The sequence below is a fragment of the Parasteatoda tepidariorum genome, chromosome 4, assembly GCF_043381705.1.
Source record: "Parasteatoda tepidariorum isolate YZ-2023 chromosome 4, CAS_Ptep_4.0, whole genome shotgun sequence".
Lineage (NCBI taxonomy): Eukaryota > Metazoa > Arthropoda > Arachnida > Araneae > Theridiidae > Parasteatoda > Parasteatoda tepidariorum.
The window spans coordinates 81,505,365-81,531,522 of record NC_092207.1 but is presented as its reverse complement, the minus strand read 5'-3'; the positions used below and the strand labels follow the sequence as shown (position 1 = coordinate 81,531,522).

Below are 26,158 nucleotides of genomic sequence, written 5' to 3'. Positions count from 1 at the left end.
CTTCAAAAGCAGAATGCCACAAGGCATACAGTTTGGGCTCTTTCATTTAAAAAAAAAATATATATATTTTTAATTTTTTTTTAATTTATGTTTAAAATAGCTCATTATTTTTGGGAAAGTTTATAAAATTTGTTAAGGCACAGCTTTATCTCCATTCAAAAACTTTTTTTCTTTTTTGTACTTAACACAATAATGAATATTCAATAAACCTCTCTAAAAACTAATTCCTGTTACAAAACCACTACGAGTCCTTTATTTTGGATGGCTATTTAAGAATTGTTACTAAGTTTTAGAAAGCCATCCTTTAGAAGGGTAACATAAGCAACAAAACAAGCAGAGTGGTGGACAATTTGATGCACCATCTGATTGAGTGTTGACTTATTAAACCAATCAATTTTATGTTCCAACTGCCTCTAAGTAAATATAATCTTTTGTGCTTTTAGCGAAGGCAGCTATACAATAAAATTAACAATAGTAAATAAAAATGAAATACAGAAGTTTAACAATTTAGCTCAGCAGTGCACATGAAATTATTTACAGATAAATAATATGTGTGAAAATGGAACTAGAATATTTTAATGAAAATGATTGTACAATAAACACATAAGCATGATGAAGTTACATACAAAATGAGCAAGAGCTTGTAAACCACAATAAATACCATAAGTACAAAAGCAGAAAACATGCACAAACAGTTGTACTAAGACCACACACTATATACATATTACTTTATTTATTTATTGTAATGTATACATAGAATGAAACATTCAATTTCCAAATCAATAATCATTCTCAAAAATATTGCAAAATTAAATTTGAAAAATGTAAATTTAAAAAAAAAATATTACTATTTTTTTTTGAGATGCAACGAATCATATATAGAATTATAAAATAAAAAAGTCAATTAGTACTGACTGAAGATTTCAACATTATATACAAGATTTGAAACTACAGAAAAGATAAAATTCCTGTTTTTTTAATCAAATTCCTATAAACTCACATCAGCCATCGAGAAAGGCAATTTCATCTGGGCATTTAAAAAAAAGCACCTTTTTGAGGAATGTTAAGAAAAGGACCACTGCAAGGTCACACGTAAAGTATATAAGGCGATGAATGAAACAATTTAAGGATTATCTTTAAATATACTACAAGATGCTTTACATATTCCTAAATGATTCATAAAATGTTGTTTTTTTAAAAAATTTATTATTTAGTAGCTAAATAATCGTAAAAAGGCAATTCTCAAAAGATGAAAGCATAACACAAATCTAAACTTTAAGCTCTGAAAATAATTAAATTTTATTTAATTCACAGCAAAAATTTTAAGAATAAATTTATAATTTTGTTTAGTAGCAGGAACATGAACTATTGCAAATATTTTTTTTATAAATACTTAAATGAAATATTTTTTTACAATCAAAAGGGCCAATTATGAACATCATGATGTCAATTGCACCACTGGGCATTAAAAATATAAATAAATGTTTTCGTTTTTTTTTTTCCAAATAGTGTCTAGATGCTTACAACTAAAAATAAGAGCATAAAGTTTAAATAGGATAAAATCCTTAACAAATGACAGCAATAGAAAATAAGTCAAATATTTCTGAAACAAAATGCCACTTTCTTACACATGAAATATTGGATTACCCAAATCATGTAAAGTTCACAACACAGATAGCTTGTTGCAAGAATTTATTGTTTAAGATAATCTAATGTCCTAAAATACAATAAAAAAATATTAAAGTGCTAATTTTATATAAATAGAAAAGTAAATTCAGTAGTGAAGTGTTAATAACATCAATACCAAAAGGATTCAGAATTAACGGCAGTTAATGTTATTGATCCCATCTTCAGAGAAGTGCCCAAAAACAAAGTCAACGATACAATATATCAACATTTGTATGAGTTGTTTTGATGGGACAATTCCTATTTGTAAACTTTAAATAAAAAAAATTTTATGCTTTTGCATAATTTTGAAGTACATTTATTCAAGATTATACTCAATATGTTAAATTGATTTGATGAAAATTGACCAATTTATATGGCATAGAATAACGTTGTTTCCCTCCTATTTCAGTGGTGGTATCTCTCAAGATCTGTGCGAGATACAAAAGCTTTCAGAAACTCTAAATGAATTTTGGCTATTCTATTTAGGTAACAGTTATTAATTTATTTATGATAGAGTGAGTATACCTTAAAAGCTATTATATCAAACACATTTTTGAAGTGTTTGATAACAAATTAGGACTTCACAATATCTTTAATAAATGCATGCAAACAGATTTAAAAAATGTTTATTTTTGAAAGAAAAAAAAATCCAAAAATTCTGGGTTTATTTTTCCTAGAAGAAACTTACACATCGCCCCCTTAAACATAATACAATATAAATAAAGTAAAATTTTCTAATCACATAAAAAAAAAACAATTAGAGAGCAATTAAATTAACCTTTTATCAAGACTTAACTATGACTAATCGTATTAACCAAAAAAAAAATATTTTAAAGTTAATTTTAATTTTGTAAATAAAATGCTTTAAAGAACTAGAGCACCTGTTTACTTTAACTAGTCTTTTTTTTAAATATATATATATTACTTCACACCATATCAGGCATTGATCATTTATACATAGTTCATTTTAATAAAAAAGTGGGGGAATTTTTTTTTAAACCAAATAATTTATGGAACAATTAATTTTTTTCATTTCTTTCACAACTTTTCAAAGCTAACAAAAGCATCTATTAGTGACATTAATGACCTACGGTAGGAAATAAAAACTACATAACATTAACAACCACATTTTCACTTCTCTAAATAAAATATCAAACATTTACAGTAAAACAAATAATTATATAAATACAAACAATACGGATTAGTAAATTTTATATTTCATTTTGTGCAACACTTTTGTAAATAGTTACAATTTAACTCGGGATCTGGGTTCTATGCTGCTGTGGATTACATAATTATATTAAAAAGTGTTGATATCTAAAAGATAAAAAATAAATTCACCTGAGTTATCTAATGTTATAGAACTCAACATCATAGACATCTATAAAAGTGTGCTGGTGTTTGAAATGGTCATATTTCAATGCGTACACGGTGCACATTACCACCTTTTTAACTTTTGAATGACAACAATTTTAGTCATAAAAGTGGTGTCCGAATATAGTAAAAAGTTTATGTGTCACACTTACAGCACCACTTAGAGGAAATAAGAGAACAACATATTATTTCAATAATTAAAGTCCCCTTGTAGACCCTTAAGACTAAGAAGAAAAATAAACAAATTTTATCATGCTTATAACAGACATAACGTTTGTTTAGTATAACTATGACATAACAAAATAATATCAGTTAAAAAAAAAAGTTAATTTACAAGTCTGGAAGCATAATTTTCTGAGCTAATCTGCAGAATCATCTTCTTAATTCAAGGTACGTTACTTCACACAATATAAATTCTGTATTTTAAAGAAGACAATGACGATATTATAATAATAAAGGAAAGATTCTTTCTTCTTTCATTCACTGCAATTCCTTGCCACTTAGTTTTATAAAGGTATGGGGGAAAATATAAACAATGGGTCATCCCCACGGTGCTTAATTTTTTCATGTTGCACTGTTATAAGTCAGAAATAGGTGAAGCTAAAACATGCACATCATTCTGTTGAAATATAATGCAGACTACTCAATAATATTTCTATTTTTTCTGCATGCATTTAAGGGAATTCCTTTCCAGATAAATTGCTTATCACTGCCAGAGCTCTTTTGCAGATATATTGCCATATTATTCTCGCAGAATTTCTTAGCAAAAAATTAAAACCTCAGATGAATCTGCAGATGCTGAGACAATCTGCAGAGTTTCTGCTACCGAGATCACAAGGTATTTTCGATAAACAAAGCTTAAAAATTGAAAATAAAGATATCTTCTAATAAATAGTTGCTTTTTTTAAAATCCCCTATAGATAGTTTTATCATGTCAATATGCAAGAAATCCGGAATAAACAAATGCACGTTTTTTTCGTTACATTAACGTTTATTCAGTCCAAAATGATAATGTTCGACATTATAACTTTGTAATTCACTGCTTTTCCTTGTATCTCATACCTTTTTTGAGATAAAAATAATAAAATTCTACAACCGCCTAGGTCGTGCTGCAAGTGAAAAATCCTTTTACTACAAACTACTTTTATAATTATATTTGCAGAAATGCATAAGTTAAAAGAGTGGTAACAGGCTTTCGTGGGCATCCTGCATATTTAAATTTGTACATGGGACAAATGTTTTTCTTGTACAAAAAGTTAAATGAATTTATTTATCATATGAGTATGAACTAACAGAGTCTATGCAGAGAGTTGACAGAATATTTTCACACATCTCAGGCTAGATAATTTGTTTATACAGAACAATTCAATGATATCCAGTACCATAATACAGTGACAATGAATATTTAAGGATAACAAATGTTTCCAAATATTCATTATCCATGATGATCTATATACAAGAAGAAAAAAAATCATACATTACAAACTAAATGCGTTGTAGATAAATATTACACAAACAGATTAAATTATAATTTAGAATGTTTTTAAAACTAAATTGAAAAAAAAAAAAAGATAACATACCGAAATTTGATAATAAGAAAAAGTAGAGTGGAATAAATTGTCTGGGTGTTATAGAAATAACATAAAGAGTAACAAGATTGTTATACATAACAATTATATATTACAGTTCCTAAAACAAAAATATTTTTTATTAAAATCTTATAAAACAGGGAGGTAATTAAGATAGGATGTACTTTGTACTACAAAGGAATAAAGCTATACAACATGAATAAGCATGAAAAATGTCAAGAAACAGACACAGAATAGTTTTGGTTATATGTACAAGAACCTTCCCAATGGTGAAACAGAGAATACAGAAAATAAACAAGTATCAACAAGGAAAAATTAGTTTAAGCAACAGGGGAAGAACAAGCGTAAACAAAATAATCAAATGAAGAGAAGAAAAAAATAACAGATGAATGGAGGGGTGATAGAGTGTGATCCCCAGATGTACAATTAAATTTAATTATGGTTCAAAAACAATAATTAAATCAAAATAAATTTTTTAAGAAATCTATTTCAATTTTTACATCTTGCAGACCTGGAGTTTTTTTTAATTTTTTTTATCAAACTTCTTTCTTCCACCTACCCTCACATTTTTGCAACTTATCTTCCTTCTTGTATTGGATTATATTGATCAAACTTGCTTCTACCATTTTACTATTGGTTAAATATCTTTTTTCTTTGTTGTTACTTGTTAGTCTCCTGTAATCTTCTGTCATTCTGTGTTTTGACACTAACAGAGTTTCTTGTTTATAGAACTGAAATTATTAAATGTCTGTTTTAGAGCCATTAGATGTGCTTAATTCATATTGTTTAGTTTCGCTGACATTTGTTTATTCTATATGCATATCAAGAAGAATCGATAACTAATCACTACGAAACTCTTTTATAAAAATTATTATTTTAACTACATATAAGATTCTAGTAATTCATTTCAAGAATAAATTAATAATTGTTGAAAGAGTTTTAAAAAAAAGATATAGAAATTCAAAACTACAGTGAAAAAGCTATATCAAACGATATACATTTCGTCACTTTAAGAAATAAAACATTTCAAAATAAAAAATAATTTAAACCCACAAAGAAATGAACCCCTCTAAAAAAGCATAACACCAAATCTCTCTTATAAATTAAATCTAACACTAATAAAGATAGATCATATAAAATATGAATATAAAAATTCCAAGACAATTCAAGACAATTTATTCCACTTATTGATTATTTCCTAATGACTTGATTCCTATACCCTTAATATTTCTAAGCAATTATTATAACAAATAGCAATCCAATCTGGTTGGGTACAAGCCCATTGAATTTGATTTATTTCACCATCTGCAGTATAGGCTAAAATAGGATCTTCTATAGCTCTTGGCATTTGCTGTATATCCCATATTAATGCTTGATGATCATCAGCTGTAAATACAGGAATTGTTCATTAAAAAAAAATTCAAAAACTTTAACTAAATTATAAACTTAACCATTCAAGCAGGGTTCTCACTTAGAAAAAAATATTTAAGTAAATAAAACATTATAACATTTAATAGTATAATCATATATAAATATTTAAGCTTTTATAAAACTCATTAAAAAGATTTTTAAAAAAAAGTTTCCTGATTTTTTTTAATATTTTAATGTAGAAAGTGGCCATGTTCTAAGTTGTTAAATAATAGATAATAATAATTTAATACTCAACTGACATATAAAATTGTGTAAAAAATTAAATTGTAAAAAAATCTAACTATTTTAGAATTATAACAATTCATTACACTGTAATAAAGAGTAATTAGGATCAGAAATAAACTAAAAGAAATAAGGCTGGAAATCAGAAAAAGAATTATTGCTCATAATTGCTGTTACTCAGTTTAATACCATTATTTTTGTTGGTAGCTACACTTGTCACACATTTTAATGTTCTCTTTTTCTTCTACAGATTTGACATGTACCATTTTTTCTTTTAATTATTACAATTTCTATTTAGAAATATAATTTATCTGAACTTTAAAAGAGATATCTTTTAAATAAATGTTTTTTTTCTTTTTTTGGTAACTGATTTTTAAATTTTATTTTCAGTAGTGCAGTGGTATGACAAGTGTCTTAAAAAATTTTTCTAAAAATAAAATTACAAAAATTTATCGAGCTAAACTAAGCAAAAACTACTTTTTTATTTAAATTTTTTTTTTTAAAAAAAATTAAATATTTTGTAATTAAATAGCATCCACAGCCTATTTCAGAAAGAATTATAAAAAAAAATTTTCTTTGAAAAACCCGAATTAGTATCATTTAATTAATTATTCTTATTAATAAAATTTACCTATTATACTTGTTTGGATTGCTTATTTATTTTTATATCTATAAGTTTTCAGGTTTATTTTTGAACTAGAAGTTTGAATTTCACCTTCGAAAATGACTTTAGTGCTTATTTGGTAACTTTAAATTATAAGTAAAATTTTCTAAATTAGAAGAAATATATAGTAATTCAATTAAATGTAAACGTTTTTGAAAAATACTTTTGAACTTTTTTTTTATTAAATAATAAAAAACCCTAATTTAAAAAAAAATTAGAAACAAGAACTTTAATTTCGGATCCTTAATTTAAAAATAATTTTATTCTTGTACATATAGTTAAAAAATGATTGTATAATAAGACTAAAAACACATCACACGACCTTGGACAAGCACCTATAATAACCCTTGGCTCCTCAACAGTAAAGAGTGCAATGCTGTCATAAAAGAGCTATTATAACATATTAACTTGCTGAAGTGTTCAGCCTTTAATATTTCAAGAGCATCTTACCAGCAGTGCAAATATGACAGGATGAGTGAGGCGCCCATGCAATTCCATTGACACAAGCACGATGATTGTTTAGACGTGCAACAGGGGCACACGGAGAACGTACATCCAGAATTATAACCTTAAATAAAAAATAATAATTGTAAAATCATAGCTTCAATTGTAAAATCATAGATGTAATGAAAAACTAAAAAAAAAAATATTACTTTAAAAACAAAAATTCAAACTACAAAAAAAATAAGAGCTTTATTTTAATAAACTTAAGGCATTTCTTCTACTGGCAACATTTGTCCAATAAAAATATTAATCTAAAGTAGTTGACACCAAATCTATTAACAAAAATTAGACAATTAACATGCATTAGACTATAACAACACAAAATTTTTATAACTGTATCTACTAAAGTTTAGTTACTACTTAGTATGAACAGTTAATAAAAATGTCCTTTTTAAAAAATAAAATATAAATATTTTATTTCCAAGCTTTAATACTTAAATTCACAAGGCTTTGCTCAAAATTAAATCTTCACCAGTAATAACTTGTCTGTGATAATTCAAATATTTCCTTTCCCAAAAGTATCTTATTTTATTTTAAAATAAGTAATGTAATGCGTTAGAAACTAATTGAAAATGCAAAAATTATTCAAAGATTATAGCTATCTTTATTTTGTTCAACCATTATCAATTCATTATAATTCAAATATTATAACCATCTTTGTCAAACATTATCAATTTGATGTAATACAAACTCTATAACCAACTTTATTTTCTTCAATTATAGTCAATCCAATATTACATAAAGGTCATAAACACTCTAATCTTCTTCAACCATTATCATACAAAGATCTCTAGAGCTGTGGAATCAGAATTTTGCAGGAGAGAGAGTCGGTGTCTAAAAAATTTGCCCAACTCTGGTTCGTTTGAAGTTCTCAGGCACTTACATTTAAAGAGGAAAAAGTTCTTTTTCAATCTTATGAAAGTTGAGATAAATACAGTTAAATTTAGATTCATCGTTCTCACATCTATCGTTTTCCCAAATGTATCACTTGTTTTGACAGTCTCTTTACAAATGCTATTCTTATAATGTTAATAAAATCTGTTGAGATTGTTTTGGTAACCAGCAGGTTTCCATGTCCCGCATTAAGAAATTCATCCAATATTTTTTTTCTTTAAAAAAAAAAGCTATTTTGGATTAAAAAGAAAAACAGAAATGTCTGAAACTAATGATGAAGAAAATTGTAATTGATTACAATTTGGTAAAAACATCCAAAACATAACATTTGATGCTTATGCATCAGTTGACGAAAATGTTGAAACTTTGTTCATTTCAAGAAATAGTTACAGATAGCAAAGTGATCCAGATGAAGAGGAAGAAACGGAATGACAACCAATCTCAACATCAGTGGAAGCCCTCAAAACCTTTGTAACAATGAGGAACTTTCTGTATTCACTCGAACTTACAAAAAAAGAACACAAACTGATACAGATGTCAAAAATTTATTGTTTGTGCTAAGAAAATTCTTTTCTCAAATCAAAATTTCAACAATTTTAAGTAAATAAATGTGTTTATGCAGCCTACTTTTGCATTCTAATTATTTTTACAGCTAGTACATAGTTTTTTTCCAATTAAAATTTTTTATACTTGTTGTAAACATATTAATTTTTATATCCATTCCTTGATATTTTAGGTTGACCCGCATTTATCCTTTTCCCATATCTATTGTTCACGATGAATGATCCTATAAAAAATGATCAATTGAGGTTCTATTTATTTATGATTATGGGAACAAAAATATTACACAAATAAATATTATGACAATTATTTAAATTACAATTTATTGCAAACTTAATTTATCACACTTGAACATTTTTGGATGTTCTTGACTGATTTAGTGAATCAGTGACTTGATTGAATAATAATAATAATAAATAACTTTATTAGAAAGTTATCTATTGATTCATAAGTTCAAAAATTAAATGTGTTTAAATAAGATAAAAGTTTAATTAAATAAGATGTGCAAATTAATGCAAAATATCTGCCAACATTGGAGAAATTAAATAACAGAGATTTTACTAGCAATTAAAGATTTACATTCAAAAAAGAAATTCAAAATTAGAAATAATATAAGCACTTACATTTAGCAAAGTAAAAAATATGTATGTAAATCTTAATCTAAAGAAGATTTCTTTAAACCATTATTTATAATTACTTAAATTATTAACACTCAACAAACTGCAGTACTGGCAATACCACTATCTGTTGAGGAAGAAGAGAAATATTTTTGCCTTCAGCATATATTTTATCGCCAATTTTTTAAATTTCTTCAACAAATACAGAGAAATTTAAGAACATAAAGGTAAACAGGAGATAGTTAAAAAATACAGGGGCCGTCATTAAAAAATAGGAGACAAGCCAGGTATGATACAATGTATCATTTGAAACATAACATTTGCAATAAAAATAAACATTTGAACATAAATTTACTTATCACAATCACAAAAAAACAAGATACTAATAGCAAAAACAAAGCAATATTCTTACTTCAGAAGCATCCATAGCAAATGTTGCTAAATAATTAGGATCCTGTTTATTCCATGCAAGTCTTAACAAAGGGTGATGTTGTGGATCTTCATAAATTATAGTAGAATGCTCCAAATGTCTCAAATCAAACATCCTGACAGATCCATCAGCGCCTACAATAATAAAACATGTTATGGTATTAAAATTATTTAGTTTTTTATGGTATTATAATTTACATAATTGAAACATTTAATTTGGTTAAGTTATTAATGTTACTCAGCAACCCTTACATTAGTCATAGGTGCCAACACAAAGAAAAGTTTAGTAAATTTTACAAAATAATATACACATGGTTGCAAAATATCCCATTTATTTTTTGTAGAGGGAATTTCAGTGTTTTTTTTATCATCAATAAAATACAAAAACTTTATTTCATTAATAACTATAGATGAAAACACTAAAAAAAAAAACATTTTCATTTATGGTTGACATTAAATGGTCTTGAATTCAAAAAGATTTCACTACATTTAATACACATATTTATCAATTCATAATTTTGAATATTTGATTCATTTAAATACTTTGATATTATTTAGTTAGTTTAATAAAGAACTGTTAATTTTTTTCTTTTAAAAAAAAGCTTCAATCTGATTACTCTAAATATGAGATTTATTTCATTATTTATCATATAACTTATTCAAATGTACATGCAAAAAAAATAAAATAAATTATTAAAATATCTAATTGCATAAGAGTTTTCCCAATTTCAGGAAACTTTCTGAATTTTAGGAAATGTTCTAAAATTATCAAAGCAAAGTAAGCTAGCAAAATTCACCACTCAACTTTGCATTATTCTATTTAATTAGTCATTCAGTTATTCAATCCTAACCAGTAATCAAGTTATCGAATCAGTTGTAAAAATGAATTATTTCAATTTTATCCCAGTAAACATTTTTCAGCTAAATTAAACAAAATTATTTTACAACCATACTCACCAACACTAGCAAACATATCCTTTCCCCCTCCAGCACGACTAAAAGCAATGTCATATACCTCCTTGTCATGTGCTATCAATTGAGTTTTAACGTGACCATTGACCAAATTCACTCGACCAATTGACTGTCCTGTCTTTAAAAAATATACATTGGTAAATAATAACTATGGCTAATATAGAAATACATCCTCAATTTACAATTTTCAAACTGATTTAAAAGTTTCTTTAAGCAAAATTTATAATCAGCAATTAATAATGTAGCAATAAAAGTCTGGTTAGATCATTATTTTTAATTACTGATAACTATTGCAAGAATTTTTAATTTTACAATAGGTGACCTTGTGTTTTGAATAATAATGGTTAAGTCTAGATTTTCTAAAAATATTGCAGCTAAACAAAATAGGGATTAGGCATTAAACCAAGAAGAATCTATTTTATGGAGTTATTTAATTAGTACAAGCTACGTAATAGGCAGAATTTCCCAATAATTAAATATAAGTGGCTCTGGAACTTTTTTTCAAAGTTTATATTACATTAGTAACTACTTACTAAATTAAAATATTGTAATTTACTCTGGTATTGTTTACCACATAAATAATATTTTGTCATATCAGTATATTTTTATTTTTTAACTTTATTGCAGATTCAAGTATAAGTTTGGTAACAAATTGCATTGATTTAATTTTAATATGGCGTTGTTTTTAAATTAAGTATTGAATTACATTCAATATGGCATAGTTTTTAAATTAATTAATAATTGTTAATTAGATGAGTTGTATTATATTAATTTAATCACTACCTCTTTATGTAATTCATGTCAGCAAATATGAGTAATTAGATTCTGGTTTTTTAAACTTAACCATTTTTAAATATCTTATGTTCACAATACATAAATAATTGTTACTATTATTCATAAAAACAATTGTACTTATTTTGAAAAATTGATAATTACTTGGATTAATTATTAATTTAATTTAATCATTTTATGTTTAACTTATTCTCATCTTCACAATTTTATTTCTTTTTTTGTAGGCAGAAAAATTTTGAAGCTTATTTTTCATAGCTCCCGCTCACATTTAAAATTCGTTTCTCATGGGGATGTCCGTGTACTTGTACTAGCCCACTAATTCAGAATTCCTCTCAACATGTTAAACCCACTGTCATTAGCTTGTTAAAATCTGCTAATGCTTAACACCTAACATGACACGCTGTTTGTTATCTTTAAATAACTAGCTCTTGTGTATGCATAATTTGAAGGTTTAAGAATATTCTATTTGTGGTTAAAGTCATGTAGCTTTTTTTACCTTTTTTTCCTGTCAAGTTTTACAAGCTAAACTTTTTTACTTAAATATTATTCAACTCAGAAGCATTCCTATGTCAATCAATAATGTATTCTCGCCAATCTTACACCATGTTTAAAAGGTAATGTTTTTGCTTCAATCTTGTCACTTACGTTTTTTTCAACTCCTTAAGTTTTTTTTTTTTCTTTGTAACACACAGTTGAAGCTTTGTATAAATTGTTTGTGTTCCCATGTATGGCAACACGTTTTTTTGGTAAGCAAAGTTGTCTTCTTTATCGGAAAACATATCTTTTGTTTACTTGAAAAACATATCTTTGGAAAACATATCTTTTGTGTGAATGAATAAATGCAAATTTTCTGAAGTAAAATGCTTTTCATGTTATTGAAATTATCAACTTTCAGTGTAGGTGTGTTCATAGATGTTTGAAGCGTGAGTAAGGCTAATTTTTTTGTGAATATGTTTTTTTTTCAGAAAAAAGTATTCTCAATTGTACCTAGGTATTTGCTAATAGCAATTATTAATATGAACAATTGTGATGTTTACATCCAAATTCTTTAAATTTTTAAAAACTAACTGTTCTTTAATATATCGGTCGATTAAAAAAAATTTTTCCTAAGATAATTTAATAATTTACTTTTCACTTCACTATACTTACAAATTAAATAAATCAAACATATATACAGTAAATAAATTTACTTCAAGTCCCCAAATTGTGCAGGTTGTATCAATGCTAGATGTACCAAGTAAATTTGGTTCAACTTCATTCCAGTCAAACGATGTTAATGGTGCACAAAAATCAGAGTTTTTATTCTAAAAAGAAATATACATATGTATAAATTATAATCATTTCAATAAATAGAACATTTCTAAAAATAGAACACACATTAATGTTTAAAAGAAATTTAATATCTTCTTAAACCTTTAAAAAGACAACATCTGAATGAAGCAATTATAACAAAATGTTTTAACAATTATGTTACGTTATTTATAAAGTAGCTTTCAATTATTAAAAATAATTTATCTAAATATAAAATTATTCCTTAAATATTTTAATTATTTCAGAATTAAATTTTACCTGTTAGTAATAAAAATTAAACATAGGACGTAGAAAAATAAACTTAATGATTTTGAAAAAAAATTGTACTTTTCATTGGTAATATTAAATTAATGAATAGCAAAGCAATAAAGCCATTAAAACTAATATGTTGCAGTGAAAAAAATAATTTTATGGATTCAAATAAATATTATATATCAATTGAAAAGAAACCATCGTACAAAAAACAAAAATTGTTAGTAAGAAATTCCATCATAAACAATATTGTCAATTTCCAAGGTCAAGAAAAATATGGCAAAAATCGGAGACTGCTCACATTGTAGCAATCCTGAAAGGACAGAAATTTGGTCCTCTTTCTCCCACATACTTTATATTTTTACTCATCCTAATTTACTTAGGGGCTTCTCGAAAATTATGCTTGAGGACAGATTTAGTTCTCTTCAGAATGTCATTTTATTAAAAATTCTCAGAAATTATCAGATTTTTAATATTGAAAAGGAATTTCTTTTTTCATGAAGTAGAAAAAAATAGATATTTTTCAGGTGGATTCAAAAAGGCAATGCTCTCTTTAACAAACAGGAAGAATTTTTTATTTTCTNAAAAAAAAAAAAAAAAAAAAAAAAAAAAAAAAAAAAAAAAAAAAATACTGAATTTAATTTTTAAATGCTGTAGTTTAATTTTTAAATGCTGTAGTTTGATTTTTCAAATAGTTTTAAAATGTAGAGTATGGTTTAAAAAAAAAACTGAATTTTTATAAACAAAACACTCTTAGTAAAGTTGTAAGTTATTCTAATTTTCTGAATGGATGGTAAGCATTAATTCTAAACATTTTAAATAAAGAAAATTAATATTCGTATACTCTAAATATTTCAATTAAATCTACAATTTTATGCTCCATAAAAATTTTAAAAGAAAGTAATAATAATTCAGCTAGAGAAATTACATTAAAAACAAAAAAAATATCATATAAAAGCCTTCTATTTTTAATTGAAGCTCTTCTAAACAGATAAAATTATTTACATTGTTTAATAAACATTCTAATCTGGTCTCCGTTTCTCCAGCTCGCCATACTCTGAGGTAATCTCCACTGGTCGCAAGAAGGTCAGGACATATTCCTTTACTATCAGGTACCCACATAATCTTTGTTGTTGGATATGGATGATCAAAAGTACTTTTTGCTGTAAACTCAGATGTTTCTTCATCTAATGAAACTAGTTGTACCTATTTGATCCAATGAAAAGTTAATAATTATCTGTAAATATAATTTATAGCAGTAAAATTCGCTAGAAGTTGTATAACATTTATTAAACGTTTTTGCTTTCATTTTATCAATTACATTAATTATTAATAATTTCAACATAATGAGAAATATTGTTGCGAACCTTATTATTATATTCTTCTATAAAACTTCCCAGTGCCAATCTGAAGCGCTTGTCAGGACGAACACTCCAGTTCATACTATAAACAGTCCATGGAGCTTCATATTTATATATTTCCTTCCTCTTGGGAGGAGCCGAATGTACGGCCATTTTGATTTCTTGTTATTGCCTGAAATTATAATTTTTTCAAAATATACTTTATTATATATAATATGTTAATTATATTATACCAATTTATAAAAATTAATTTTTAATTATGAAATTCTAGAAATCTTAATACAAATTGATGTCGTAAATTTGTTATAGTTTTATACCGTATCAACAATGATATTCAAATTTATTGATCATCATAAAATTTGTTTTTGATGACTTTTTTTTAAAACACTTTTTATAAAATTGACATTCATGAAGCAAAATTTATTTTAAAGGTCATTTATAATGCAATTAAGGACATTATAACTCAGGGTTTAAGCTGAGTCTAAAAATTCATTAGCAAAAAAGCTAAAATCTGAAAAAAAGTTTCAGCAAAATGCTAAAATGCCATTAGGCTTATAAAATTACTTTATATCAAACAAGTACTGTAAGTTATCTGACAAAGAATAGNTCAAATTTATTGATCATCATAAAATTTGTTTTTGATGACTTTTTTTTTGAAACACTTTTTATAAAATTGACATTCATGAAGCAAAATTTATTTTATAGGTCATTTATAATGCAATTAAGGACATTATAACTAACTACATAATTTATAAAAAAAATACTGTAAAACAATTAATAATATATATATTTTTTTAGATTCTTGAAAGTAACAAATAATTAAACAGCTTTTTTTAAATTATATTGCGAACCATGAAGAAATACATAGCAATTCATTTTACAGATATAGTGTGACAAATTTAATTTAAGAAACATTAAAAAATGAGAAAACTTTAATCAGATCAAATTAAGATTTTAAAATCAATCAATGCAATTATTACAGTTTCTCCATTAGACACATACTTTTTTGAAAAAAAGAAACATAATTTATTGTGATGTAAAAACAAATCAAAGCTTTTCTAGTTAAATAATTAAAAAATTTGATAAAAAAATATTAAATACTAGACAAAAGTAATTAAAATGAATAATTTCATGGTTACTTTTGTTACATGTAGTGTGGTACTGCACATTGATTTGTTTTTGCTTTTCATTTTAAATTGAACAATTTTTAGCAGAATATCAAAGAATGTATGCTTTTCATATTTATGCAAAAAAAAAAAAAAAAAAAAAAAAAAAAAAAAAAAAAAAAACTTGGTAAATTTTTGACAGCTTTATAGAATGGTGAAATTAAAACACGTTATTCTGGTTACCTGAGAAGGACATGAAGAAATAATAAATTTACATAAATGATTCCTATTATCCAAATTATAAACTAAAATCTTTTTATTTTATGTTCAAGAAAGAAAGGTGAACTTATTAAATAACAGTAACTTTCAACTTTTTCATATTCTTTTTGCTCAATTTTTAGGCCAGTTCCTGTTGGCTAGCAGGATCATTATGTTTATGAAGTCATAATAATAATAATTACAATAAAAATAGCTATTACAAAATAATAATTTTTACATTAAAAAAATACTTAAAACAACATATGTTTAGCTTCATACTGTTAGTCATTCATACACTTTATATGTAAGTAATATGTGAAAAAGAAAATTAAAAACCAAAAATACCTATCGTTTTAAGTAGCACAAAAACCTTTAGAAATCACATTTATTTAATTAGTAATTAACAAAAATCAACCAATAAATAACAACAATTAATGGAAGTAAAAAGGGGGAAAGCAAAATTCTGAGGGTTATCAAGATTCACTTTAGTCATAACAAATTTATAAAACAGAAAAAGGAACACTAAAACAAATTTAAGTTTCTAAAATTATTAAGAAAAATCCTTTTATTGTAAACATTGGTGACAGTAATACTAAGGGGAAAGTAAGATTTTGACAAATATGAAATTTTATAGTAAAATAGATTTAATTATTTTAAAATAACAGTGATTTTCTCCGAAACAATGAAACCAATGCAGAGGGAAAAACAACATTTTGACAGTTATCAAATTATATAATAAACAAGCTTTAGTTCATATTAGACACATATAAATGGTATACATATCACTGACTTAGATATATGCAAACATATAAGTGATCATAGAAGGACAAATGATCTTATTAAAAAAAATAGGTTTTTATTCTACTACAAGTTCTCTATAATGAACTGTATGCTTAAACTATGGATCAAGTAATTAATACTATTAATTCCACAAAAATAAATTTAACACAGATAAATTAGATATCTTTTTGTAAATCTATTCTTTTTCCATTAGTGATAATATATAGGTCATCGTAAAAAAAGCAAACAGTATAGCTCAAAATGTCTAAAGTATAACTAAAAGTATCATGTCGGCAACTTACAACTTCAAAAGAATCTAAAATCAATTACACATAACAAAGAAGAACTATCAAATAATAGCTGTTCCTCTTTTAATATATCACAATATTTATATTTTGAAACAAAAATGCTCGGATTAAATCATTATTGACAAATTATTTATAAAAATTTTCAGTTGTAAACAATCACAATCGCTTGAGAGAAGACGGCATTAATAAAGGTTGCCATTAAATATTACTTTATCGATAGATTGTTAAACAAAGTTCACTGAATTATTTTCTTAAAGACTCCAGTTTAACTTAATTAAACGGTAAAAAAATTTTAAGACTGTCGTAAAATATTTTCTGGAAATAGTTTTGTTTCTTAAAATTGTTAGTTAAGTCTTTGTTTGTGTGCTAACTATGTCGTCTTTTAGCAAACACAGATAGTTAATACCCTTACAGCTTACAAAAATAGGTAGCCGAAGACTTTGTCTGAGAGGAATAAATAATCGGGGCTTAACAATCGTCATTCGTGATTGTGATTTCAGTAACAAAAATTTCTTGACTGAAAAGAAATGTAAGTATCAAAATTAATTCTTTACATCTCGATTTTTCTTTTCTATGCCCTTCATACTTGTCATTCATTAATTATTTGAAAAATATTCTGTATTTCTTTATTCAGATCGTAATGTAAGTAGTATTTTAAAATATACAATGATGGATTGCTTTTTTGGGATTATTTCCATAACGATACCCATTCGTGCCAAGGCATCAAAGGGTTTGTTTAACTTGCAAATATTTTTGAAAGAATATTTGAGGTTTGTCCCCAAGTAAACTGTTAGCATTGTGTTAGTTCAGGTACCGATACGAAAATCTTCCCTCATAACATGTACAAAATCTATTTTGTTTGAAATTTTTTATTTACTTTCATATACATGTTGTATATGTACCTTCTGGGAAAAAATTGCATATTATAGTCAAAAAGTCTTATTTCATGTGATGACAAAGTTTACAAATAAATCCTTGGATTGTAAAACATAAAAAATATTGTACTCTTTTTGGAAGATTTCTGTTGTGAGATTTGAGGCAGAATAATCGCCAACTCTTGGCAGCAACCTGGTGGTTGTCCGTGAGATACTGAAAAGAAGATTTTTTTAAAGGGGGTCAATTAGAAGGGTACAACTCATAGCAAACATTTACCTGATTTTTTTTTTTAAAAATTTTAAAGTTTAAAATCTATTTGGCACCTTCGCAATTGTAGATGGTGCAACAGATCACAATACAAAAATATCCCCCATGCTTAGAAAATATATCTAATATGCTGTTCTTTAACTTTTATTTTTGCAGGCAAATGATTAAGTTCTTCTATAATTAAGTTATGTATAATTAAGTTATAATCAATTGATATCAGAACTGACTTTGTGCTGCTTTTTCCCCATGGAAAAAAATTGAGCATTCCTATTGTCTTATCTAAGCCCCATCTTATTTGTAATTTTTATTCTGATAAAATTTGAAATAATATTATAACTTTTTATAAAACTCTTACCAATTTTAACAGCAGGGTTAAAAAAATTTTCTCCGGTAGCTAAAGCCAACTTCACTGAATGGCTTGCATGAAAAAATACCTGCTTTATAAATTTATAATAAATCTTAATGGTCAGTGAATAGCTTTTAGAAAATATAATCTAATATTTTGGAAAATATAAATAAAAAAATATCCCTTGCAAAATTTTGTAATCTTTATATTATAATTTATGTTAAAATTTTAAAATTATGTTAAAAGATTTAGCTATAATTTCAGAATAATTTATAATTTTGAATACATTTATTTCAGAGTAATTTAAAATTTTGTTGTAAACTCTTAGTCATACATTTAAAGTTAATGAATCTAAAAAAAAAAAATTTTCCTTCTCCTTATTTAATTTTAAATTGTAAAAAGGAAACTTTTTAAGCTTTCTTAATATTGATAGAAAAAAATGTTTTGTTACATAAAAAGTACAGTTCTAAGATTCTCCTCCTTCTTTGGGTGCAGTTTCCTGTCCACTCAGAATCCATTTCCTGTCAACTGGAATACATTCTGATATGTCTTATCATTGTTGTCTATTACATTTCTTCCACTAAGTTAAAATCTGTGGGTTTTTTTTTTTAATTCTTTAAAGTCAGTCTGTAATTTATTTATTTTCAAATTTAGTTATTAATCTAATTATTTATATTTTGAAATATTCTAAAAATAAAATAGTGTAGGTATCTTTATGTCAGTGTAATAATTAAAAAAAAAAAAAAATTCTGTAATAAAATTAATGTTTTGACTTAAAACTGTTATAATTAACAGTATTCATAGTTTATTTTAATTGCTTTTTAGTAATTTTTGTAACATAATAGAAATATGTTTAGTTTTTTAATTATATAATTTTAATAGAAGACACCATGATCTAATTATTTCACTGTAATATTTACGAAAAAGATCAAATTTTAATAAACAAAATTATTCTGAGTGCATACGCCTTAGGAAAATCCTAGAGATCCTTGAAAACCGAATCTTGGTTTTCTTAACTCTGGAAAAAAAATCTTTTTTAATTTAAAAAAAGAAAAGAAAAAAAAAGGCCTGGAAAAATCTAAATTTCTAGTCTTTTTCTTCTTTTTTTAGAGATTTTTTTACCTGTAATTGTATTTGTTTCTTAAACCCCTTTATACCAAATTTGTTTGTCTTCCAATGTAAATTAATTGTGAAGCAATTCTTATTAATGCAGCCATTTTATCTGGGAAAAAAGCTTTTCTTGTTATTTAGTAAAAATTTAATTACTGTTATATTTAAACAATTTTTTAACTAGCAGTTATTACTTTTATGAAGATTTTGATTTATACTTTGATGTGTAGTAAAGGATTTTAATTTTTTTCAAGGTTTGTAAATAATTAATAATAAACCGTCTTGTTTGAAATTCTTAAAAACGTTATGAATTTTTTATTTCCACTTGAAAGTTTGGATTGTAGGTGCATCAAAATGTTGCATATTAATGCAATTATAAATAAAATGAAACTAATATGCATGTATATTGATGTGTATTAACTTGAGATTTTTTCATACTTTTAATATTTTATTACAATTTTTTGTCCATCGATATTATCTTCATTTTCTTATTACAAAATTCCAGTTATGATATTTTGTATTACTACATGTATTATTATATTCTTACTCAGAGAATCCTCCCCCCAGAAATGTAGTATAAATCTTGTTACTACCCTTCATAGAAAATAGTTTATAATTTATGGTGCATTATTTTAATTAGTAAATGATTGCTGTGATAAATATTTTTTTCACCACAAAAAATCTTGACTAAATAAATTTTAACATGCTTATGATTATATTTACTTCGTCAATATTTTATTTTTTCCAGGACTATATAATTATGTATTGTTTCTCATTTCCCAAAACAGTTTCTTTTAATCATGTTTTTGTTTAGAATTTTTTAAAGAAAAGTATAATATTTGTTAAAAGGTTATAAGACTGCATTTTTTTTATATAGTATTTTTTATGTTAAGACTATTTTGTGAATGCTTTTATAATTTTTGATTAAATTTCAATTTTTCTAAAATTTATTTCTTGTTATTAAAAGGTGAAGATCTCTATAAAGCCTCAATTATGCTGATTGTTTATCTATTTTCACCAAAACTGAATTTCAATAAGATTAGTACGATGTTTTTAATGTAGTGATGATTATATAATCGATTACATTGGAAAAAAAATTCTGCCAACAAACTTTTTGATAACTACCATTGTACCAATTTATTATAATGTGTGTCAAACTTTTCTTATGTACATTGCTATTGAATTTCTCAACTTTTATTCAACTTATTACTATAAAAACAAATTTAGTTTTTTTAACAGATATAAAGTAGATGGAAAATAAAACTAAAGTGAGGTTCTGTTTCTTATCTTCTTAATGCATCATATAATTTTAATGATGTTTGCACAAATCAATTGAAAATTCATTTTATTTACCTGACAGATGGAGATTTTAGCTGGACAAACTCTTGTAAAGAGAGATCAGAGCAAAATTGCTGCTGATGAAGCTTTAAAAGATAAAGAAGTTATTGGTTTATATTTCTCTGCCCATTGGTGCCCACCCTGCAGAGGATTTACTCCCATTCTTGCTGATTTCTATGAAGAAGTTAGTGATAAGCCTTTGGAAATAATCTTTGTTTCTTCTGATAGATCAGAAGATGCTTTATTTGATTACATGAATGAAGCTCATGGCGACTGGTTGGCGGTACCTTTTGGAGCACCAATTACTGAGTGAGACTTTTTAACTTATTATTAAAATAACTATTTAAAAGCTTATAGAAACTTATTTTTAATCAATTCCTTTGCAGATTTAGATTATACCATTCTTGTATTATGTAGTAGTGAATAGATAATATCAGAATTAGAATATTGACATATCAAACATTACTATTTATTCTGTTATTAAAATAATATCAGCGTTTGCAGTCCTTCTAATATTTTTCAATTTTTGTATGCATTTGGAAAATCTCATTTTCAATTAATACGAATTCGGATTTTAAAATACTGTATTTGAAGACTCTAAAGAAAGGGTTTTTTTAATACAACTTTTTATTTTAATAAATAATGCTAGTAAAAATTGCAAAATTCAAATAGGAACTGTTCACTTAATTACTTTTCCGCAAAAATGTTAAGTAGCATTTTCGTTGTGTTTTCTTTTTGAGATTATTGAAACTCAACTTTAAAATTACTTTAGCTTCATTACAAATTTTACTTAAACATTGGTGAGAGGGAATACTTACTAATCAATACTGGTTACTTTTTTAATGCAACAGTAGGTACTATAAAAATCTATATGTTAATTGCAAACGATGAGTTAGAGCAGACTGCCCTTTGATCCTTATAGATGCACCTTCTTTTTAAAAATAAACCACCATCCCTTAACACTCCCTTTTTATTCATATTCCATTTTTAAAAAATATTAATTCACTATTTAAATAATAATTACACATTAGCTGAATTACGCATTAGCTGAATTACGCATTAGCACAATTGTGTACACACACAGTAGTAGCACAGTGTTTATAGGTTTAATTCTTATAACTTACAAATATTTACTTAGTTAGGATTATTCTCAACTGGATAAATTTGTATAACTTTCTCTTTTTGGGGAGAAGGGTATATTAATAAATTTTTAAATGTTCAATTTCTTATAATTTTCAGTTAAAATTTTAGAAAAAAGCTTTCAAGTTGTTCATCAATTAATCTCTTTTATAGTTTACTTTTTTTTAAAAGACAATTATGCACAAAGATTCTCTTCTAGCATTAATCTACAAATTTTTCTCTTATTTTGTTGATAATGAGTAAGAGTTGCTTTTTAAAATATAAATATAAAATAATATAAGAACGTAATTTATTTAAAAATTGATGAGCAATTCAGTTATCAATTATTCTATTGTTCTTTTGTGCCCAAGTTAGTCTGAAATTTTTTTAATTATGAGTGTTATTATCTTGTATGGTATTTTTGTGCCTTTCACTGTATTATGTCCATTTTCTTTTGGCAGATCAGAATCTTTATATTGAACATAGACTGTACAAAATATAAATAACACAGAAAAACTGCATGCATTGCAAATCTTGCCATATGTACAAGCAATATAACTTAGCTTTCTTAGATCTTTTAAACTTCATTGTTTTTCTTAAGTCAAGTCAGATTATACCCATTTATTTTGTTTTTTGTTTCAATAATATTTATGTGGCTTGATAATCACTGAGGTCAAACTCCTCTTATAAATCATAAATAATTTTTTAAACCTTAAAAACGTCCTATATTACCAAAATAGTCCTATAAATCCTACTTTTACCTATACAACGATGTCATTGAGCACAAATTTACAGATTTTACATCGTTAATATTGTGTGAAAAATTTGTATAATCTACACTGCATATCTTAAGATTTCTTGCAAATATGTTGCATCACGTAGTTGTAAATTGAATATTCTGTCGTAAAAGTTACAAATAAGTGGAATCTTTTTGTAAATGATGACATATGTACTAGAAGAGAGTCACTCTGGAAATTTCTTGAATCCCATTGATCATTTTTGGAACAAAGTTTTTGAATTAAAATATAATCAGGATATCTTTCCCCACACAATCATCTAGCAGTTCTCGTCAAAGATTGTCTGACATTTTCCCATAGGCCGGCATTAGTTAAAAGAGGTTTTCCGATTAAAAGAATTGTCACATCTAATAGATCAAGAATGAGCCTTAACACCTTAAAAGGCATAAAAATGATAAAAATTACTGCAAAAGAAAAAGTTTAAAATGTTTGCACCACTCAAAAAATGATTAAATTTTGTAAAAATGCAGATGCTAAATAGAAAAATCAAAATACTTCTGAACAAAAAGAAAAGAATAGAGAGCCACAAGTGAAAGAAAATGTAAGGCTAGCAAAGCCTGATAAACTTTCTGACCTGAAGTCAGTGATTGATGAAGACAGCTAACTTCTCATAACTGAAATAAAACAAATGTGCATGAAATGGATAGCTTAAGCTCTCATATATGGTGGCCACAAAAAGTTGAAAATTGTTAAAGGAAATGTTTCCTGTCAAAATAGTTTTATTTTGATATTAAACTAAACTCAGTGGCGCGACAGGCCATAGAGGGCCAAGGCCTACTGTCCCCACCTCAGTTTTCTTGACCTTTCAGCTCTGAGGTGCAAGAGCAGATGTTCCGGTTGAGTGGTCAGCCCAACACGGAACCCCCAGTGTTTAGCGCCCAAGCATGCTTGGTACTCATTTTATCAACCATCTGAAGGTATGAAAGGCTGAGTGAACCCTGCCCGGCCCAAGGATTGGACCAGGGCCCTGTGGCACGACAGCGCGAAGCGCTACCGCTCAGCCACCGAGCGTCTTATTTTGATATTAGTAATCTATTATTAGAATCTTTCTAATTTTGTAGCTAAAATTAATACTTGTAATAAGCTATTAATTAAGTTTTTAATTTTTAAATGGTTATATTAAAAAAATATACATAAAACAATATTCTTAAATTGTCTTAATTTTATTCTTAAAAAATCCCTTCTTTTTTTTTAAATTGTTGCTTGAATATTGTATGGTGAGCCAGTCAAACCTGCTTTTTTAAAATGACTGTAAAAAAAAAATGGATGGATATTTCAAAATTTTATTGTTACTATCTTAATCTACATTAAAAAGCATTTAAGAAACAACATTCACTGTTTAAAAATAACCCCAGTAAGATGGTGTCCTTCCCGATCGAGACATTCTTGTAGGCGATTTCTGAAACTGCCCATCGCTAAGCACGGAGCATACGCTAAGAAATTCTCTCGATTTCCAACCGGATTCTTCTCTTGAGTTCCCCAAGCGTTGGAGGTCGTTGTTCAAAGATTTTGCTCTTCAGGTACCCCCCACAAGAAAAAAATCGAACGCTGTGGGGTCAGGCTATCGGGGAGGCCATGAAATTACTCCATTTCGGGATATCACCCGATTTGGAAAAACATTGTTGAGAAACTTCATGCTCACACGCAACATTGTTGTTTAGACCACTGCTCCATGGCGACTAAAATGCTTAGTTGTGGGGGGCGCAATAGTGACCTTGGTAACTCGCTCTGCCCACTTTCACGGCTGTCCCATCCTTTTCAAAAATGCAGGTTTGACTGGCTCACCCTGAATAAAATATTTTTATGTTTTAAAATGTCATTTTAATATTTTTGTCCTCTTCATTTTCAGTCAATTGAAGAAAAAATATGACATCCACGGGATTCCAACTTTAATAGTTATTAAAAAAGATGGAACTATAATCTCTACCAATGGAAGATCTGATGTTGAGAAAAAAGGAGCATCTGCTTTTAAAGAGTGGAGCAAATAATTTTTTTTTCTTTTCATTCATGCAAAGTTTAAAATATATTTTGTTATCCAATAAGCATGCTTAAACTATTGTTCCAGCTATGTTACTCAGATATATAATGGTTATATGATTTCATATTGAATATTATTAATATTTATTACATGGCAATAAACCTTTTTAAATATTGTGAAAAATTTTAAATATTGTAATTTTGGTATTTTATTTTTTATGCAATGTGAATAAAGTAATTTTATTTAAGCTTGTCTATTTTAAAAGTATTGAAAATTATGGCTAGTTTCTTTGAACTGTTAACTGAAATTAAAAAGCATTATTTGTAAAATGTTACCTGAAATAAAACATTCCATGGTTATTCAATTATGTGATCTTTTTTTTAAATATTAATTAAAACTAAGAGTGGTATCCCATTAACAAAATCTGCTCAAACTATTTATCTCAACCAAAACATAAAAATGTTTACCCTATTGTTTAAAAGATAAGATAAATTCAATATTTTAGCTCTTCCAAAATGGATATCATTTATCTAATAAACATATATTTGCTTTTAGTTAATATTGCATCAATATATTTAAGGAATAAAATTATCATCATTCATTTTACCTTACTCCACAAAGCTGTTTTAGAACTAAGAATTGATTTATAATTTTACTGATTAGTATTATCTAAAACATTGATGCAATACAATGAATGAAGCATAAGAAACAGCTTGGGGGCCATCCACAAATGCTGTCATGCTTTGAAAGGGAAGAAAAATTTGTTAAATTGTGACAATGGTAGAAGAGTATTTTACATTACACAGTTGATTGGAAAATAAAGAATTTTTTTCCATTTATAAAATGGCCACCTTAAGAATATTTTGAGATACATACATTCTAAAGATACATACATTCATTCTCAGGTCAATAAAGATACATACATTCTAAAGACAATATCTAATCAAGACAAGTTTATATTTCTTTAGTTTAAATAATGTATCTATAATCTTTGATAATGTATCACACATTTTGCTTAAAATAAATAAAAACATATAAAATCGGCAGATTAAATATCTATTTATATATTTTTTTCCATCTTAAATTTATTTTAAAAAAATCAAACTGCTGTTTTCATCCAATGATTTTGTTTTGCATTAAAAAAAATATTGAAATTGATTAAGATTTAAATTATGTTCTAGTAAAAAATTTAAGTTTGATAAAAATTTAGCATTTACAAATTTGAAAAAAAATA

General features: G+C 26.0%; 2 protein-coding genes across 4 annotated transcripts; one reads left to right on the top strand and one right to left on the bottom strand.

Annotated features, from left to right (window-relative positions):
- Positions 1-66: 66 nt before the first annotated feature.
- LOC107444929 (DDB1 and CUL4 associated factor wap) lies at positions 67-17,472 on the bottom strand. Its single transcript, XM_016059203.3, has 8 exons — positions 17,088-17,472; positions 14,648-14,813; positions 14,286-14,486; positions 12,908-13,021; positions 10,911-11,043; positions 9,937-10,088; positions 7,399-7,516; positions 67-6,017 (listed from the first exon to the last, which is right to left on the bottom strand). Exons 2-8 carry the CDS (start codon positions 14,792-14,794, stop codon positions 5,845-5,847), a joined length of 1,038 nt encoding a protein of 345 aa, XP_015914689.1. The 5' UTR covers positions 14,795-14,813; positions 17,088-17,472; the 3' UTR covers positions 67-5,844.
- On the top strand, positions 17,472-25,288 carry LOC107444930 (nucleoredoxin-like protein 2). 3 transcript variants are annotated; one of them, XM_016059205.3, is made up of 3 exons: positions 17,472-17,622; positions 21,053-21,339; positions 24,796-25,288. In XM_016059205.3, exons 2-3 carry the CDS (start codon positions 21,053-21,055, stop codon positions 24,932-24,934), a joined length of 426 nt encoding a protein of 141 aa, XP_015914691.1. In that variant the 5' UTR covers positions 17,472-17,622; the 3' UTR covers positions 24,935-25,288. The 3 variants fall into 3 exon arrangements, with proteins under 3 accessions (XP_015914691.1, XP_071036219.1, XP_015914690.1); XM_071180118.1 differs by lacking the exon at positions 17,472-17,622 and adding an exon at positions 19,118-19,285; XM_016059204.3 differs by lacking the exon at positions 17,472-17,622 and adding an exon at positions 20,665-20,960.
- Positions 25,289-26,158: the final 870 nt, after the last annotated feature.

Coding starts and splice junctions, on each gene's coding strand:
- LOC107444929 (XM_016059203.3), bottom strand. CDS start 14,794: ATGGCCGTACATTCGGCTCCTCCCAAGAGGAAGGAAATATATAAATAT. Junction 14,487..14,647: donor TAGAAGAATATAATAATAAG/GTTCGCAACAAT, acceptor TGGATCAAATAG/GTACAACTAGTTTCATTAGA. Junction 11,044..12,907: donor GCACAATTTGGGGACTTGAA/GTAAATTTATTT, acceptor TATTTTTTAAAG/ACAGGACAGTCAATTGGTCG.
- LOC107444930 (XM_016059204.3), top strand. Junction 21,340..24,795: donor TTTGGAGCACCAATTACTGA/GTGAGACTTTTT, acceptor CTTCATTTTCAG/TCAATTGAAGAAAAAATATG.